The sequence below is a fragment of the Felis catus genome, chromosome A1, assembly GCF_018350175.1.
Source record: "Felis catus isolate Fca126 chromosome A1, F.catus_Fca126_mat1.0, whole genome shotgun sequence".
Taxonomy (NCBI): Eukaryota; Metazoa; Chordata; class Mammalia; order Carnivora; family Felidae; genus Felis; species Felis catus.
This window is the reverse complement of record NC_058368.1, coordinates 180,057,344-180,072,639: the sequence shown is the minus strand read 5'-3', so window position 1 is coordinate 180,072,639 and position 15,296 is coordinate 180,057,344. Positions and strand designations below refer to the sequence as shown.

Sequence of the window (15,296 nt, the reverse complement as noted above, 5' to 3'; positions counted from 1 at the left end):
TTCCCGACTTTATGATCTTTCTACCTTCGGGTCTTCACAGAACATTTTCTTTCTTTTTACTGCTTTCCATGTCCCACACCCACCCATTTCCCCTGGGAAACACTATTCTATCTGAAATGCCTAATTTACTGATTAGCTTTCTTATTGTCTTTCTCCCCCATTCTAAGTTTCTGACATCAGGGGGGCTTATCTGTCACATTAGCTGCTGTGCTCCCAGCTCCTATGACATTATCTGGCACAATAAACTCAGCGAACACCTGACTGAATGAAGAGGGCTCCCTCAGCTTGTGGCCTGTGCTCCAGCCTCCCCTCGTCCCTCCCACAGATGGCCATGACTGCCTGATAGCCTAGAAGTGTCCTCTACTGAAGCCATCTGCCGAGGTCTTCTCTGGGCCAAGGCTTGTGCCAGGACTCCTAAGTGCTGATGTGCCCAGAGCCAGCTGCCCTCCAGCTGGCTGCAGGCAATTTCTGTCTCTCTCCCCAGGCCAAAGAAAGGCAAGAATACAGTCAGTGCCGGGCAGTTTCTCTAGAAAGTGCTCTTGGGAGCCTGCCTGGTGAGTGGGGGTGGGGGTGGGGGTGGCAAGTGTGCAAAGAAAGCAGCAGCTGGCATTGCTAGAGAAGGTCCAGCTGTCAGGACCCACCCAGCCAGAACCATTGACAGGTACCTACAGCATCATGGCAGGGGTGCCGTTTTTGCCTTCTCCCCGCTTATGGGCAGATGGCAGGTTCCAAAGAGACCATGACTGTCTACTGCAAATCACCGACGAGCCAGGCCACCGGCCAGAGCACACAGGGACCCAGGCCTCTGCCAAAGGAAGAAAGTAGTTGAGTTGCTAAAGGACGGGCCTTGGGGTCAGACAGCCCTGGGCTCGAGCCTAATGCTCTGCTGCTCCTTGGCAGTGTGATCTTAAGAAATCATTCAACCTTCCCAAGCCTCGGTTACTTCATGTGCAAAATGGGATTATCAATGCCTACTTTACAGGATTGCTGGGAGGATTAAATGAGATCACATAGGAGAAAAATCTAGCATAGCACCTGGCACCCAGTAAATGCTCTAGGAGTGCTGGCTGTGGTGGACTGCACTCACACAGGACATCTTCCCTTGCTTTCCTAAAGGCCAGTGTGGGCAGAACTTCCTGGATTCTTCCCTATCCCAGAGCACATACTCTCCATGCCACTCCTTTGTGCTTGTCACCTCCTGCATTGCTCTGCCCCTTCTCTGGCATGCACCTCTATCGCCCTGGACTTGAGATGAGGAGAAAGCTTCATCTGAGTTGCCTGCTGTATCCCAAAGCCCCATCCTGATGATCTGGAGCTAACCAGTGCAGGGTCAGGTCCCACCGTCTCCATCAAGCAATGCATTCTTATCATCACCTCCTGCCACACTCAATCTCACAGAGCTGTGTCTCAGCCTGTGCTCTGCTGGTCAAGCCCCAAACCCTTTCAAGTCTCCTATCAGTGCTGTGTGTGTGTGTGTGTGTGTGTGTGTGTGTGTGTGTGTGTGCATGTGCATGCACACACTGCCAGCCTGATGTCCTCAGACTCCGCATCCCAGCAGAAATCCCTTCTTCCAACAGCGGTGCCTGGGGGACACATGTCATCCTTCCCTCTCCTGTCCTTGGGATGTCAGTGGTGGGACAACAAATCCATGCTCATGGCCCTCAGACCAAAATCAGTTTCAAAATTTCCTCCATTCTCAAAATGGAGCCTGACATGGGGCTCGATCCCAGGACCCTGGGATCATGACCTGAGTTGAAATCAAGAGTTGGATGCTCAACCGACTAAGCCACCCAGGTGCTCTTGTAGGCTTGGTTTTGAATCAGGAACTTAGCAGATGTCTCTGTATTGTTTGCCTGCTAGTGTGTAAATTACCTGAGTGGTTCTTAAAGTGTCGTCTACTGGCCACTGGGGGTCCTTTAGACTTTTTCAGGGCTCTCTGAGGCTGGAACTACTTTTGTGATAAGATTAAAACATTTTTTTCCATTTTCACTGTGTGAGTGAAATTGCTGGCACCTCAGTAGGAATCAAGGCCATGGCACCATATGATATCAGTGGTCATTATGTTCTTCCCCCTGAAGCACATGATGGTAAGGGGAAAAAAAAAGCCAGTTTCACGGAAGAATGCCCTCCATGAAGCAGTAAAAAAACTATTAATTGCATTAAATATCAACGCTTGAGCATACATCTTTTTTTTAATATTCTGTGTGGCAAAATGGGAGGCGTGCACAAAGCTTTTCTGCTTTGGTTGTCTTAAGAAAAAGATCTGGTGTCACTGACTTACAAGCTGAATTAGCCTCCCCCCCCCCCCCCCCCCATAAAACACCATTGTTACTTAAAAGAATGACTAGCAAACAGGTTTTTCAGGGATAGGTATTTAGTAAGTAATTTCTCAAAAGTGAACAGAGTGAGTCTGTCACTTCAAGGAAAACAACGAACTAGTACTTACTGGCAATGATAAAAATTCAAGCTTGCTTCCAAGTGAAAATTAAAATTTTAGAAAACCCATAACGGCTACATTGAGCAGCATCCCTTTACTGAAAGACTTTTCTGCTGAGATTTCTGGTGATGCATGTTAATGGCTATGACATTTTGGATCCGACATTTTTGATACGGTATAATGCAATGTGTCAGCATCCGAAGATCTGTGTAACTTTGTGAACCAGTATTTACTAAAGGACCAGGGCACAGTGTTACAAGATCATGCACGGGGGCAGGGAAAGCTCCATTCAAAGCACAAGATAGACCCGTGGGTTGTAACAGAGTATAAAAAGTTCATTGATAAACTTTTAGGTTCCACACAGCAACTAGCCTGTAACACCATGCAGTTTTGGCATATTATCAAAGAAGAATCTCCACAATTATTTGGAATGGCTATTAAAATTCTCCCTTTTTCAACTATGTGTCTATGTGAAGCTGGATTTTCTTCTCGTACTTGACCCCAAACCCTGTCACAACAGAGTGAGTGCTGAAGTAGGAAATGAACACCCAGTTGCCTTCAACTACATTTCTAAAAATGTCACTCTTCTCAGTTAAATGTCTTTTGGTTTGGTTTTCATAGAGGTATGCTTTTTTTTAATACAAACATATAATGTGTAAATTTTTATTTCTAAATGGATTAATAAACACATGTTTAAAAATATTTCTCAGTAGTAGTTTCCAATGTGCTATCAACAGATTTAAGCATGTGAACAAAAGTTCAATGAGAGTCCTCACTGCTTTTGAAAAACATAAAGGGGTCCTGAGACCCCAAAGATGAAGAGCTTCTGGGGTAGGGGGCTACAGCAGGGGGGTGGGGGTCAGACCAAAGTGCCTTCTGATCGTGACTCGGCTGCTTACCAGAGGTGAGGCTTGGGGGGTGACTTAGTTCTCACCACTGAGGTGAGTCAGGGGTACTGAGTGAGGGCCTAGCTCGGTGGCAGCTTGAATGAGCAAAGGGGAGAGCTACAGGTCTCGGGCGGCCCTCCTCCCAAGGAGAGAGAAGGGCCAGGGGGTTGCAGACGGCTGGCAGGAGAACTGACTTCCCTCTGGTCCTCATTGCCTTGCTCACTAGTGCCTACACTGAACTACTCCCACACCCTGCCCTTTGGGGAAATGCTACGGAGCTTTGTTTTTGTTTTTTTCGTCTCAATGAATTAACCTTAATTTTGTTTTGTAAGTTGGCAGCTCTGCCGGAGACCACGGATGATGCCTGAGGGAGCTGGAAAGCCAGCACTGGATCCAAACACTGCATCTAGTCCTTGAAAGCAGAGGCCTCCAAGCCACTGTTTTCTGGGCCTGGCAGCTTTCACTTTCTCTGGCATCAATTTTCCTGCCTGCCCCTCCCTGGACACTCCTCCTCCCCTCCCTCCGGGAGGTGGTCTGGGCTCAGAGGTGAGGGCTGCCGTCCTTGGTGCGCTTTGGAAACCAGTGTGGCCAAGGGAAGCACCATCATTTCCAAAGCAGGAAATCAGGTTTCCCCAAGCTCTGAAGTTTACTTATAATTACAGCCAATTATCTTTGTTATTTCAATCTCTGTGTCATGAACTTTGGGGAAAAGCCTCTGTGGGCCTGTTTTCATGGCATTTCCTTCTCTTTAGCACGTGTCACTTGGCATTCAACTGACCCAAGAAGGAGGCGAGGACCTGGGTCATTTTTGGCAGCCCCCACCCATCGGCACTGCTGGCTGAGGAAAGGGCTCGGAGCTCACTGCACTGAGCGGCGTTGCTCATGCAGACCTCCAGCAGCACGGCCAGGGCCCAAACGCGGGGCTGTTGTGGACTTCTTAGTGACCACCAAGACTTCCTTCCTTCCCTGGGATCAGCAGTCCTGGTTGCAACCTCCCTGGGTGTCAGGAGATGGGGGAGCCACAACTCACACCCAGGAACTGACCCGCTCTTCTCAGACGGCGCCCTACTCAGCTTCCTCCCCAGCAAGCACGGGCAGTGCCAGACACACACTCCCTGCTGGTGTCTGGGATCCAGGGAGAGAGTACGAGCCTGAGATGTGAGTGGGTGATGGCGTGTGAGTGTGTCTTCTCACTCAGGCAGCCTGGGTCCCGTCACATGTCACCCAGCTCTGCTTGCCCCAACCTGCAGCAACTGCTGTGGGGCGTGTGGGGCACCCCCCTCCCCTGCTCATTACCTTCTCCTGACCCTGTAGGTTTCAGCTCCAGCTTAATCTCCCCAGAGAAGCTTTCTCTGATCTCCACACCCAAGTGACGCCTCTCTAGTTTCGGGCGTCACTACCTTGTTCCTCTCTTGGAGCACTTTTCAAGGTTGTCATCCCACATGTGCTGCTGAGATGATGGAACAAATGTCCACCTTCCCCAGTGAACCATGGGCCCCACATGGGTGGGGGTCACACCTGTTTTGCTCACCATTGGCTCCCGGGTGTGAGCAGAGCGCCCGACACACCAGGCACTCAATAAACACACGCTGAGTGAATGAATGAACGCACGCAAGAGTGAGTGTGGCTTGTGCTGGCTGTGCTCACCTGCTGTGGCCGGGCTGCTTCTGCGCGTTCGAGAGAGGCCTCCCTGCCCAGGGACTGGCTGAGCTTTCCGGGGGGCAGAAATGCAGTTTTCTGCACCATAGGAAGAGCCCTTCAGGAAGGGAATGATCTGTCTTTTTTATTTAAGTGGGAGCTTCTGGGGCAGGAACAACCCTGAGGAATTAGTGTCAGGAGCTTGGGCTCTGGAGTCAGATGGCTCCTGGCTGGAGCACGAACAGGATACAGAACTAAGATGACGTCTGCAACATGGGTAGCTTTAAGGTGGAAAAGGATCATATTGGTGGAAGAGCTCAGTAAGCCACAGTGCCAGCTGGGCAGTGTTTTTACGATGATCCTGTGCCATTTCTGGTGTCAGACTGAGAGACTGCTGGGGAATCTAGAAGGTGGAGTCAGAGCAGGGGGCCTGGGGTGATCTAGAAGACGAGACAGGAACCCTCCCGCTTGCATTCTGGAGGGCTAGGTTCTGGTCACCTGCCAGGCAGAGGCACTTGGGAACAAGTCCACGCTACTGCCCGACCCACCCTTGGCCGAGGCCCTGCTGCCATTTTGCTGGGACCCCCTCAAAGAGGGGCATCCCAGGCAGTCTTGCTTGAGACACTGGGGACAGAGCTGCTGGTGGGGGGGATCTAAGGGTGCTCAGCGGGGGGTGGCAGTACTCACAGTTCAGTCACGTCCTTGGGGATGCCTCTGGGTAGGGTGTGTAGCCCCCTGTCGCTGCACCGCACCACTGTCTCCACGCAGGTGCACTGCTCCGGGCAGAGTGGGCCCAGCTGGCAGCTACTCTCGTCATTGCCTGCGGAGAGCCCCAGAGTGAGCAGGGCGGGAGACAAACCTCTCTGCAGAGGCAGGTGAGCAAGGCCAGGCACCAGGCACCGCGCCATCTTCAGGGAAGGGAAGCCCTCCATTTTGAGCCAGAACCAGGAACAAGGAGCCTGCTGGTCTCACCCACGGTTAAAGGGAAAAGAATGTGTGCTTGGGTTGGGGAATAGGGTCACCTGTCTTCTACCACATTCAACATAAAATTAAGGCTCAAAAAAACCCCCCAACAAACAAACCAAACCAAAACTTGACCAACCAGAGTATTAGGCAGGAAAGAGGTCATGGTTAACTGAATCAGGAATAATTCAACCTTACTGAAGGAGAGGTCTGGGGGAGGGGGAGAGCCTGGTCTCCTTCCTTCCTCTTTCTCCTCCCTTTCTCACTCTTTCCACTGCCATAATCCCTCTGGGGTGGTAAATTTGTCCCCAGCCCCCATTATACCTTAACCTCAGTTCATCTACAAACCTGTTAATTTGTCTCCAGATAACCTATAGTTGACCCAAGTACTGGCTTGAATTTATGCAAATATGCCCTTTGGAATCCTGACACTCAAAACCTTGGATCTCCAGGTATTCATAACTCCCTAGCCAGTGACAGAAAATTTCCAGGAGCCCATGTTGAAGTCTGATACTCGGAGCCTCATCACGGTGCAGACAGGAAAACTGAGGGCCTGGGCTCCCAGGCACAGCTGTGTAGGTTACATACTGCACAAGGGTGCCTCATCATTCAAGGGGCACTAATCTCACTGACATGATAGATTAGGATATTGAGTACAACAGCGTTCTCATAGTCATAAGTCATCTTGTTTTAACAAAATCAGTGTATTACAACACATTTCTGATTGACAGAAGTAAAGTATCTTTAGAAAGAGACTCCTTTTCTTAATTTGTAAGAAGGAGCCATATGGCTAGCAGCAGACCTGCAGAGGCCTTCAGAGCCGCAGATGCATGCCTGAGGGCAAGTGAGATCTCAGGGGGTCCTGACCTTCAGTCCCCTGCTGCACCTCCCCTCTCTGGTGTCTTTCTTGCCTTCCCTGTCCCTGCCCCTCCTCCACCCCGCCCCCAGCCTTCTCACCTTCACAGGTGAAGTCCTGGATGGCCACATCCTGGATGGGTATCTCCTTGAGGAAGAAAGGCTTTTGGCACCGGGGGTTCCCGCTTACGATCCGCCTCTTCCTCAGCCACTTGCCCAGCCAGGCCAGGTGGCAGTTGCAGTTGAAGGGGTTGGACAGGAGGTTTCTGAGAGGAAAGAAGGGCTGTCTCTGAGTGGTCAGCACCCCCACCCCCCACCCCCGTGGGAGCGGGACTTGGGATCCAGGTCTGCAAGCCTGGGGCCCAGCTCTCCAGGCAGGCCGGCTCTGGGTTCTGACAAAGGAGGAAGGAGATCTGGGGAAGGAAGTGCAGACTCTCTTCTAAGATCCAGATGCAGTCTTTGCAAGGGCCTTGTTCCGGACCTCCACACACAGACCCAACCTCGGTCTCCTGACACGCCCTCCCTTCCTCCCTGGGCTCGGGCTGCTGGCTGTCTTCAATCCCTCGGCAGGATTCTCTTACACTTAGCACCTCCACACCGCTGCCCCCTCTCCTGGCATAAATCTCTCTGTGTTGGCCTGGCTTCATTCCTGGCTCAGATGGCCCCTCCCCTAAAAGGAAATGAGGAGTCCTGCCTGTCCCAGTCTTCTCCCACAGTTGTCTGCTGCCTGCACAGAACCCACAGGCAATGTTTGCCTCCCTCCTTAGACTCTCAGCTCTCCCAGGTGGGGGTCAGCCCTGTCTGTCTGCCCGATGTCTCCAGGATCCCGCATGGCACCAGCACGGCCTCTTTACGGGTACCTATGGAATGCAGTGAGTGGATTGGTGGAGGAATCGGGGAGGGCAGCTGTCAGGCTGTGAGTGTCGCCCAGAGGACTGCAACCGGGCTAAGCAATTCATAAAGCTGTTCTCCCATGCAGATTTGTCACAGCAGCCCAGGGGAGGAGGTAACATTATTCTCATTTCACACATGAGGAAAATAAAGCTTAGGGAGGTGACACAAGAGGCCAGACAGCCCTGAGTGGCTGTGGTCTGACAGGACAATTAAGAGCTTGGGAGTCAGACATCCCGGGTTTGAATCCTGGCACTGATGTTCAGCAGCTGCGTGAAGTCAGGCAAGTTTCCTCTCATGTCGAAGCTGGTTTCCTTAATGCTTTGTGACTCTACCTCTCTTGACATCTTTTGTGTCTTTGGATTCCCAGTTTGGAGGCAAACAGGAGGAGTAAAAAGAAGGCTAAAATAAACCAACCTGCTGGTGCTAGTTCCTAACCCACAGTCCCCGGTCTGGCTGTCACTCATTCATTCAATGCATCGGTTTATTCGCCAGTTATATAATGGGCATTTACTTAGTGCCAGGCACAGATAGAGACACTGAGATATAGCAGTGCACAGAAGAGCTGCACATCCCTGTCCTGGAACCTACATTCCAGCTGATGGGAGGCAGACAGTGCACAATCAACAACACAAAGATCAATTGTAATAGTATATTGGGAATGGTCAGTGCTACGGAAAAGGTTAAGGAGAGCAGGGCTGAGGAACTGGGGGTGATGGCACAGGAGGAGAGTAGGGCGAGGCGATGGACACTTAAGCAAAGAATGGATGGTGGGGAGGGTGGCCAGGGGAAGGCCGTTTCAGGTAGCAGGAGTGGGTCCGGGGTGCGGTGGATGGGGGGGGGGCAGTAGGGAGGCTGGTGGGGCTGGCCTGGAGGGAGCTTTGGAGGGACTGGATGGCGTGGGCTTTTTAGGACCCCTACAATTTGGCTTTTATTCCCAGTGAGGCAGGTGTATGGGAACATAACAATGGGCAGCAATACAAATGCAGCAAAAGCCTTTCTCTTCTGACTTCCAGAGTCACTGGGGAAGGAAAGAGTGAATGGACCAGCACCTGAGGTTAAAGGAGTCACATAGAAGTACTAGGAACAACCATAAAGGCTAACGTGTTCAGGCCCCTGCTGTGTGTTTTACAAATATTAGCAGATTCGATCCTCATAACAATCCTACCAGACAGATTTTACCGAAGGAACAACTGAAACACTGAGAGGTGAAGTAACTTTTCTAAGGTCACATAGCTAATAGGAGGTAAAGCCAGGATTTGAACCCAGGAGCTTTGGCTCTAGAGCCCATCACTTTATCACTATTCTAAACAGCCCCTTTTACCAATATAGTAAAAGTGCTCCTGGGCAGGAGCACTCATTAGGTGTCCTGAGAGCTAGAGTCTAATTCTGGTTCTGGTATATATTTAAGCAGCCAGAGGCATCATTTAAAAATCCCTGTCAGGTCATGTCACTAGCCTGCTTAAAACCTTCCGTGGCTTCCTGACATGCATTGGATGAAGGTAAAAGTAGTCCATGGCAGGCCTGTAGCCTGGTCTCCCAGAGAGAGCAGGGCAGGGGCAGGGAGAGAGAATCCCAGGCAGGCTCCACGCTGCTAGCACAGAGCCTGACACGAGGCTCAAACTCACGAGCCATGAGATCATGATCTGAGCTGAAACCAAGAGTTGTATGCTTAACCAACTGAGCCACCCAGGCGCCCCATATCTCACCCTCTCTTACTCTGTGCTCTGGACCATGTTGGACTTTGCTCAGTCTTGTACATTTGCTCTGCAACAACCTACCACAGGGCCTTTGCACACGTTCTTTCCATGGAAGGAAAGCACTTTCCATGGAAGCACTTCCCACTTTCTTGAACAAGTTAACTCCTACCCACCTTCCAGAACACAGCTCCAGTGTTCCTTGACAAAGCCTGTGTTGGGTTTTCATATCACTGTGGACCTCCCTTCTGTGTCAATTTACTATTCTGTGAGCTCCAGGAAGGAGGGACCATGTCTGTGAATCCTTAGCACCTAGATGGTGCCTGGCACATGGAGGGCGCCTAGCAAATGGTTATTAAGTTGAAAGATGGGTAAATAACCTTGGCCAAAGATAGTAGGGAGCTGCCAGGGAAGAGGTCTGCAGGAGAGGGGCCCAGAGTCAGGGTGCAGTGGGCACAGGGGACTTACATGGTGGATAGGGAGACAAGTGTGGTGAAGGCTCCAGGGGTGATGGTGGTGATCCGATTGTCATAGAGGGACAGCAGCCTCACTGAACTCAGGCCAGCAAAGGTGTCATTGCTGACACAGTTGATCAGGTTACTCCTCAGCATCCTGCAAGAAGAGGGGTGGAGATGAGGGGGGCACAGGCATTATCTTCTCCTCCCTACCACAGAGCCACAATGTGTGCGTGTGTGTGTGTGTGTGTGTGTGTGTGTGCAGGTGGGATGCCAACTCCAAGCCCAGACTAGTCATGTTGCTGAGGTTTGTTCTGTGATAGTAGGGTCTGGGTCTGCACTGGGGCTGCATGTATGTAAATGTGTACGTACATTCTTGCCTGTGCTTGCTTTGTGTACAGTGAAACTGGGTGTCAGGAGTGTATGTGTGTACACATGTATGTTGTATGGTGGTTAGTGTATGCATGTATATTTCTGAGAGGAGAAAGGAGAATCAAGATGTGGCTGTAGACATCAGCTTGAGTGTGTGTGTGTGTGTGTGTGTGCACCTGTATGTACATGCTTATTTGTGTATGTGCTTATGTGCATACTGTGTATCATTGTTATGCATATGTGTTTATGTGTTTATGTGGGTAAACGTGCATGTGCCTCTATCAGCATGTTTCCAGTACGAATCTATATATGTGTACAGCTTAGGGCAAGTATCTTTCAGTGTGTGTGTGTTGAGGGTGCTAAGTTCTTTCCCATCAAGGATTGGGAAATGTATAGCGCCTCTCTGGCTCCAGGAAGAAAGGCACTCAACAGGTCAGGACAGACCCGGGCCCAGGAGCTGCCTGGCAGCCTTTGTAATCCCCCTCTGATGCCCTTGCCCTCCCATCCCCTTCTGGGACTTGGCCCAGGCCCTGGGCACTCACAAGGTCTTGAGGCTGCTGAGGCCACGGAACATGCGCCCATGCACTGTTTCCAGCTGGTTCCCGGTCAGCATCAGCTCCTGCACGTTTGCCGCTCCATCAAAGGCACCCTCTCTCACCTCCTTGATCTTATTGTTGCTCAGGTTTCTAGAAGGAGGGGACAGAGTGGGGCAGGGTGCAGGAAGGGAATCGTCAGCCCTGCGGCCAGTGGGGACTCTCAGGCACCTCTGGACAAGGACTGGATGGTGGGGCTTCCTGAGGTATGGTCTTCAGCACCTGCGGCCGTGGAGCAGGGACCCCAATCCACACAGGTGGGGTTGCTGTGTGAAATGGGCCGTGCGGAGCTTAAAGTCTTTTCAGGGTGTTCCTCTTCCCTGGGGATGAGCATATTTAGAATGGTGCTTCTAAAACTGATTTTCTCCCTTCAACAGAAGCTCTAGCCAAGCGGTGCTTCTCAAGTGGGGGGCAGGACAAAAACACAAAATGTGCCCTCAGTGGGGGTGGGACATCTGCAGAACTTCCAGCTCTTCAGTTGAAATCCTCGATGTAAATGGATACCTTCTGGTTACTACTTTTTCAGCATTGATTATGTATTAGGTTCTGTGTGAGGGGTTAGGACCACGGATTCACATCGAATCCTTAAAATAATGCCTCTCAGAGGAATATTAATGTATATTATCATTGTCTCAGTTTATGGATGAGGAACTGAAGTTCAGAGAGTTTATTAAGTAACTTGCCCAAAGTCACGCGCTGATAGAAAAGAGATTGGGTCCCCGCTTTCTGGTGCATAAAAAGTCCTTCAGGGAGCTGCCTCTTTCTCGAGTGAATGTTCCTTTGGTGATATGGATACTCACACCCATCCTTACTGCTTTGCAGAATTCAGAGCTTGGGGTACTGGATTTTCTTACAGTCCTAGCAACCTTGGTCCTATCAAGTCTTGGGACTGCCCCTTCTGAGTCTGCCCCTGAGCTCTGAAAGATGGTCTTTCCCTCAGATGTCTGATCACCACATGCCAGGCCTCATGAGAGATCCTGCAGGGCTGCTGATGCTGGGAGTCCCTCCGGGCTCTTCCTGGCAGGCGGTCTCCATGGACCACCCAAAATGGTCAGGCCTGAAATGCATTCCGGGCAGGATGGATGGAGTGGAAAGTGATGGTGTTTACACAAACTGGGGGAAGAATCCAGTCTCTGGAGCAAATGCCTGGCACAGGGAATAGTGTTTTGTGAACAGTGACATCTGCAGGTGCAGAAGAAGCCTACTAACCCACTAAGCACACTGATGTGGTTGGGACTGAGGGCTCACCGGAAATGAACAAGCTGGTGCATTTTACGGCTGGGAATACTGAGGCCCAGACAGGTGAGGATGTGGCTCCAGGTCCCGGAGTAGCACCCTGAGCTCCTGGTACTTGTGTTTCTCTCCTGCACCGGTCTCACGCAGCTCTGGGCTCACCCATGGCAACCCCAGGGGATGAAGCCTCCCTCATCAGTTGGCTCCGAGCAAGTGATGGAACTGGGCACCCGTGGGCTTGACGCCAGCCCCTTGCCTTCTTTCCAGGCAGGGACTGGTCCCGCAAGGCATGGCAGTGCTCACACCTGTGCACAGGTGCGGAAGAAACAGCTGGTGCTCTGACTGCTCCCTTGGTGCTCCTGTCATAGCCCTGCTCTCCTCCCACTTTCTGCCCTGCCTGGGAACCAGCAGCAATACTCCTCAGCATCCTTCCCCCAAGGTCTGAGAGAGCTGGGAGACTCTAACTGGATTTCTGCTCTGTACCCTTGACTGGCTCTCCTTAAATTCAGCCTGTTTTCTTATAAATCCTGGTAGTCCTGGTCCAGGATAACCCAGGAATGGAGGTAATGCACTGGGGAGACTGCAAATTACCCCCAAATTAGACATGGGAGGAGAGATAAAGGCTCTCCCAGCAGCTATAACTCATCTGAATGCCAGAGGAGTGGGAGTTTGCTCCAGAGAGTTAGGCTCCTTGGGGAATTAAAGTACACAGGACGGGCAATGAAGATGAGTTAAAGCAGCCATGAAGGGGGAGGGCTCCCATTTCCTGACATCTGTTTCTTTAAATGAACAAAATTAACATCACATTACTGTAAGGTTTGTGAATTGGATTTCCTCAGGCTGGGAGAAGGGAAAACATAAGGAGAGCACAAAAGGAGGGGATAGAATTTTCCAGAAGACCAGGCTGCTGTTGTCTCTCCATTCATCAAAGCACTGCTCAAACCTATAGGCAGCTTGAGGCAAGCACTCCATACACAAAACAAGGACATCAGGGTTTTGTAGGAACTCTGTCTTACTCTCAGAGCAGGATCTTCCTGAAGACACCCCAGATCCCAGGAACCCCAGGATGTAAAACCAGGACCACTCAGGAGGCTTCTCTCCATTTTTGTCTCCACCAATGGACCTGAAGGAATATGGCTACATCATGGCTTTGACTCTGATGTGGATGGGATATTACACTTGAAAGGGTCCAGCCTTGGACACTATGCAGACTTGGGGTCAGTTCAGAGGGGCAGAGGCAGGACAGCCCCAGTGAGCCTGTACCTTTCAGACCTTCTTCTCATCTTCCCAAGAAACACTGAGGCCCCTGTAGGCTGGGGTTCGTCTAGCTACCCCTGGGAAGCCTGAGTCTGAGAAGGCAAGCCCAGGCCTCTTCTAGCCCATGGTTCGTAAGACAGTGCATAAACTCCGGCAACAGGCAAGCATCTGTAATCCTGTTTAAAGCCCAGTCCCAGACAAAAACGTAGTGGGGAGAGAGCTATGTGGATTTTTCTAGAAACTGAGGACACTGGGTCATAATGAAAGAGCACTCTGGCACACTGTCAGGTCACGGAGGTCCTATCCACCTTTTTATGAACCTCTCCCTCCCCCTGAGGTAGAAATTCTATTTCAAGCTGGGGTCACAAGCTCAAATGTCCCCAGGGCCCAGGATGGTGACTTAAAGTAGAAAGCAAGTCCAGTGGGGACAGCACAGGCCACAAGCCCAGCGACCAGGAAAGCACAGGCCCTATTTAAGGGGGAGGCTGCCCCTCACTTCAACTCCACTTCAACAGCCATTTGGGAATGCAGGCCATGTTTTGCCAGATCTTCTGACTTTCCAAAAGATGCCAGAAATTTGGATTTTTATTTGTGTGAACAGTCCTGATTTTTAAAAGTGGGCAACTAATTCTTATTAAAAACACAACTAGTGCCAACAAATCCACCTGTGTATACCTGATTTAGGCTAGAGGGCTGCTGGGCATTAGCCTGTGGCTGAGATTCTCCTTCACAATAAGGACTGACATAGAAGTCTGCCTGAGGACTGTAGTCCATGTGACTTCCTTCATTTGAAGAGTCACCTTGAATTATCACAGTGCTAATAAACCTTTTGGGTAATGGCTTATACATTTTTTTTTTCTTTTTGGTATACTTAGTACATGTGATACTCATAGAGATCTCATGATTCTAACAGGACAGGTGAAGGCACAGAGCTTCAGACAGGGTTTGGAAAGGCACGCACCATGGAGCTTAAACACCTGATTTTATGTTCCTTCTCCTTGGCCCCTGTGCCCTGTCAGGGTCAGGTCGAGAGTGTAACCCCACAGTCCTTAGGGGAGCTTAGCCGACTTGGGCACAGGCACTGCTGGCTTTAACCTTACTCTGATCCAGTTGAGAGCCACAACCTCTATGGGGATATAGGGATGGTGATGGGTCCCAGTTTAAGGGCCTTAACAAAAAGAGTTGCTGTCACATTATTTTAAATAACTCGTTGTAGCCGGTGGTCTTTGGGATCAGATCTGCTCCACGGGTCATTTGCTTGGTTGGCTAGCACTATGCATATGCATTTATGCACACATACATGTGCAGACATGCATTTATGGCCTTCAGAGATGCATGCATTCCCCACTGTTACCACTGCTGGTGTTGCAGCTTCAGTTTTTGTTTTTGTTTTTAAATGTTTATTTGAAAGAGAGCACTAGCACGGGTCGGGGGAGGGGCACAGAGAGAGAGGGAGATAGAATCCCAGGCTGCATCTGCACTGTCAGCACAGAACCAGACACAGGGCTCAATCTCACGGGCTTGATCTCATGAACCATGAGATCATGACCCGAGCTGAAATCAAGTGTTGGATGGATGCTCAACTGACTGAGCCACCCAGATGCCCTTGCTGCTTGAGTTTTAACCTTGGGTAAGGTGCTTTCTATGTTTCAGCTTCCTTATTTGTAAAAGGAAACAATCTCAAAGCTTTTTTGGTTCTCTTGGTGGGAGTAAAATGGATTAGTATCAGTACAGTCTGGGGCAGAGTACAGTGTTTAGTAACCATTAATGGCTAGCTATTATTATTGTTATTATTAACACTGCCCTGTACCCAGCTCCTTTCCACATTTGTGCTACTTCCTGGGTCCTGAAAGGATTTGAATTTGCAACTCCTGTTTTATTTAAGTATTTTATTTTATTTATTTTATTTTATTTTATTTTATTTTATTTTATTTTATTTTATTTTATTTTATTTTATTTTATTTTATTTTATTTTATTTTATTTTATTTTATTTTATTTTATTTTATTTTATTTTATT

General features: G+C 50.0%; 1 protein-coding gene across 1 annotated transcript in view; it reads right to left on the bottom strand.

Annotated features, from left to right (window-relative positions):
- Positions 1-15,296, bottom strand: part of SLIT3 (slit guidance ligand 3) — a 598,696-nt gene that overhangs the window by 59,816 nt on the left and 523,584 nt on the right. The window contains exons 17-20 of the mRNA XM_023259788.2: positions 10,738-10,881; positions 9,837-9,980; positions 6,883-7,046; positions 5,650-5,782 (exon numbers count right to left, since the gene is read on the bottom strand). Coding sequence (XP_023115556.2) covers positions 5,650-5,782; positions 6,883-7,046; positions 9,837-9,980; positions 10,738-10,881 — 585 coding nt within the window. The remainder of the gene's footprint in view (positions 1-5,649; positions 5,783-6,882; positions 7,047-9,836; positions 9,981-10,737; positions 10,882-15,296) is intronic.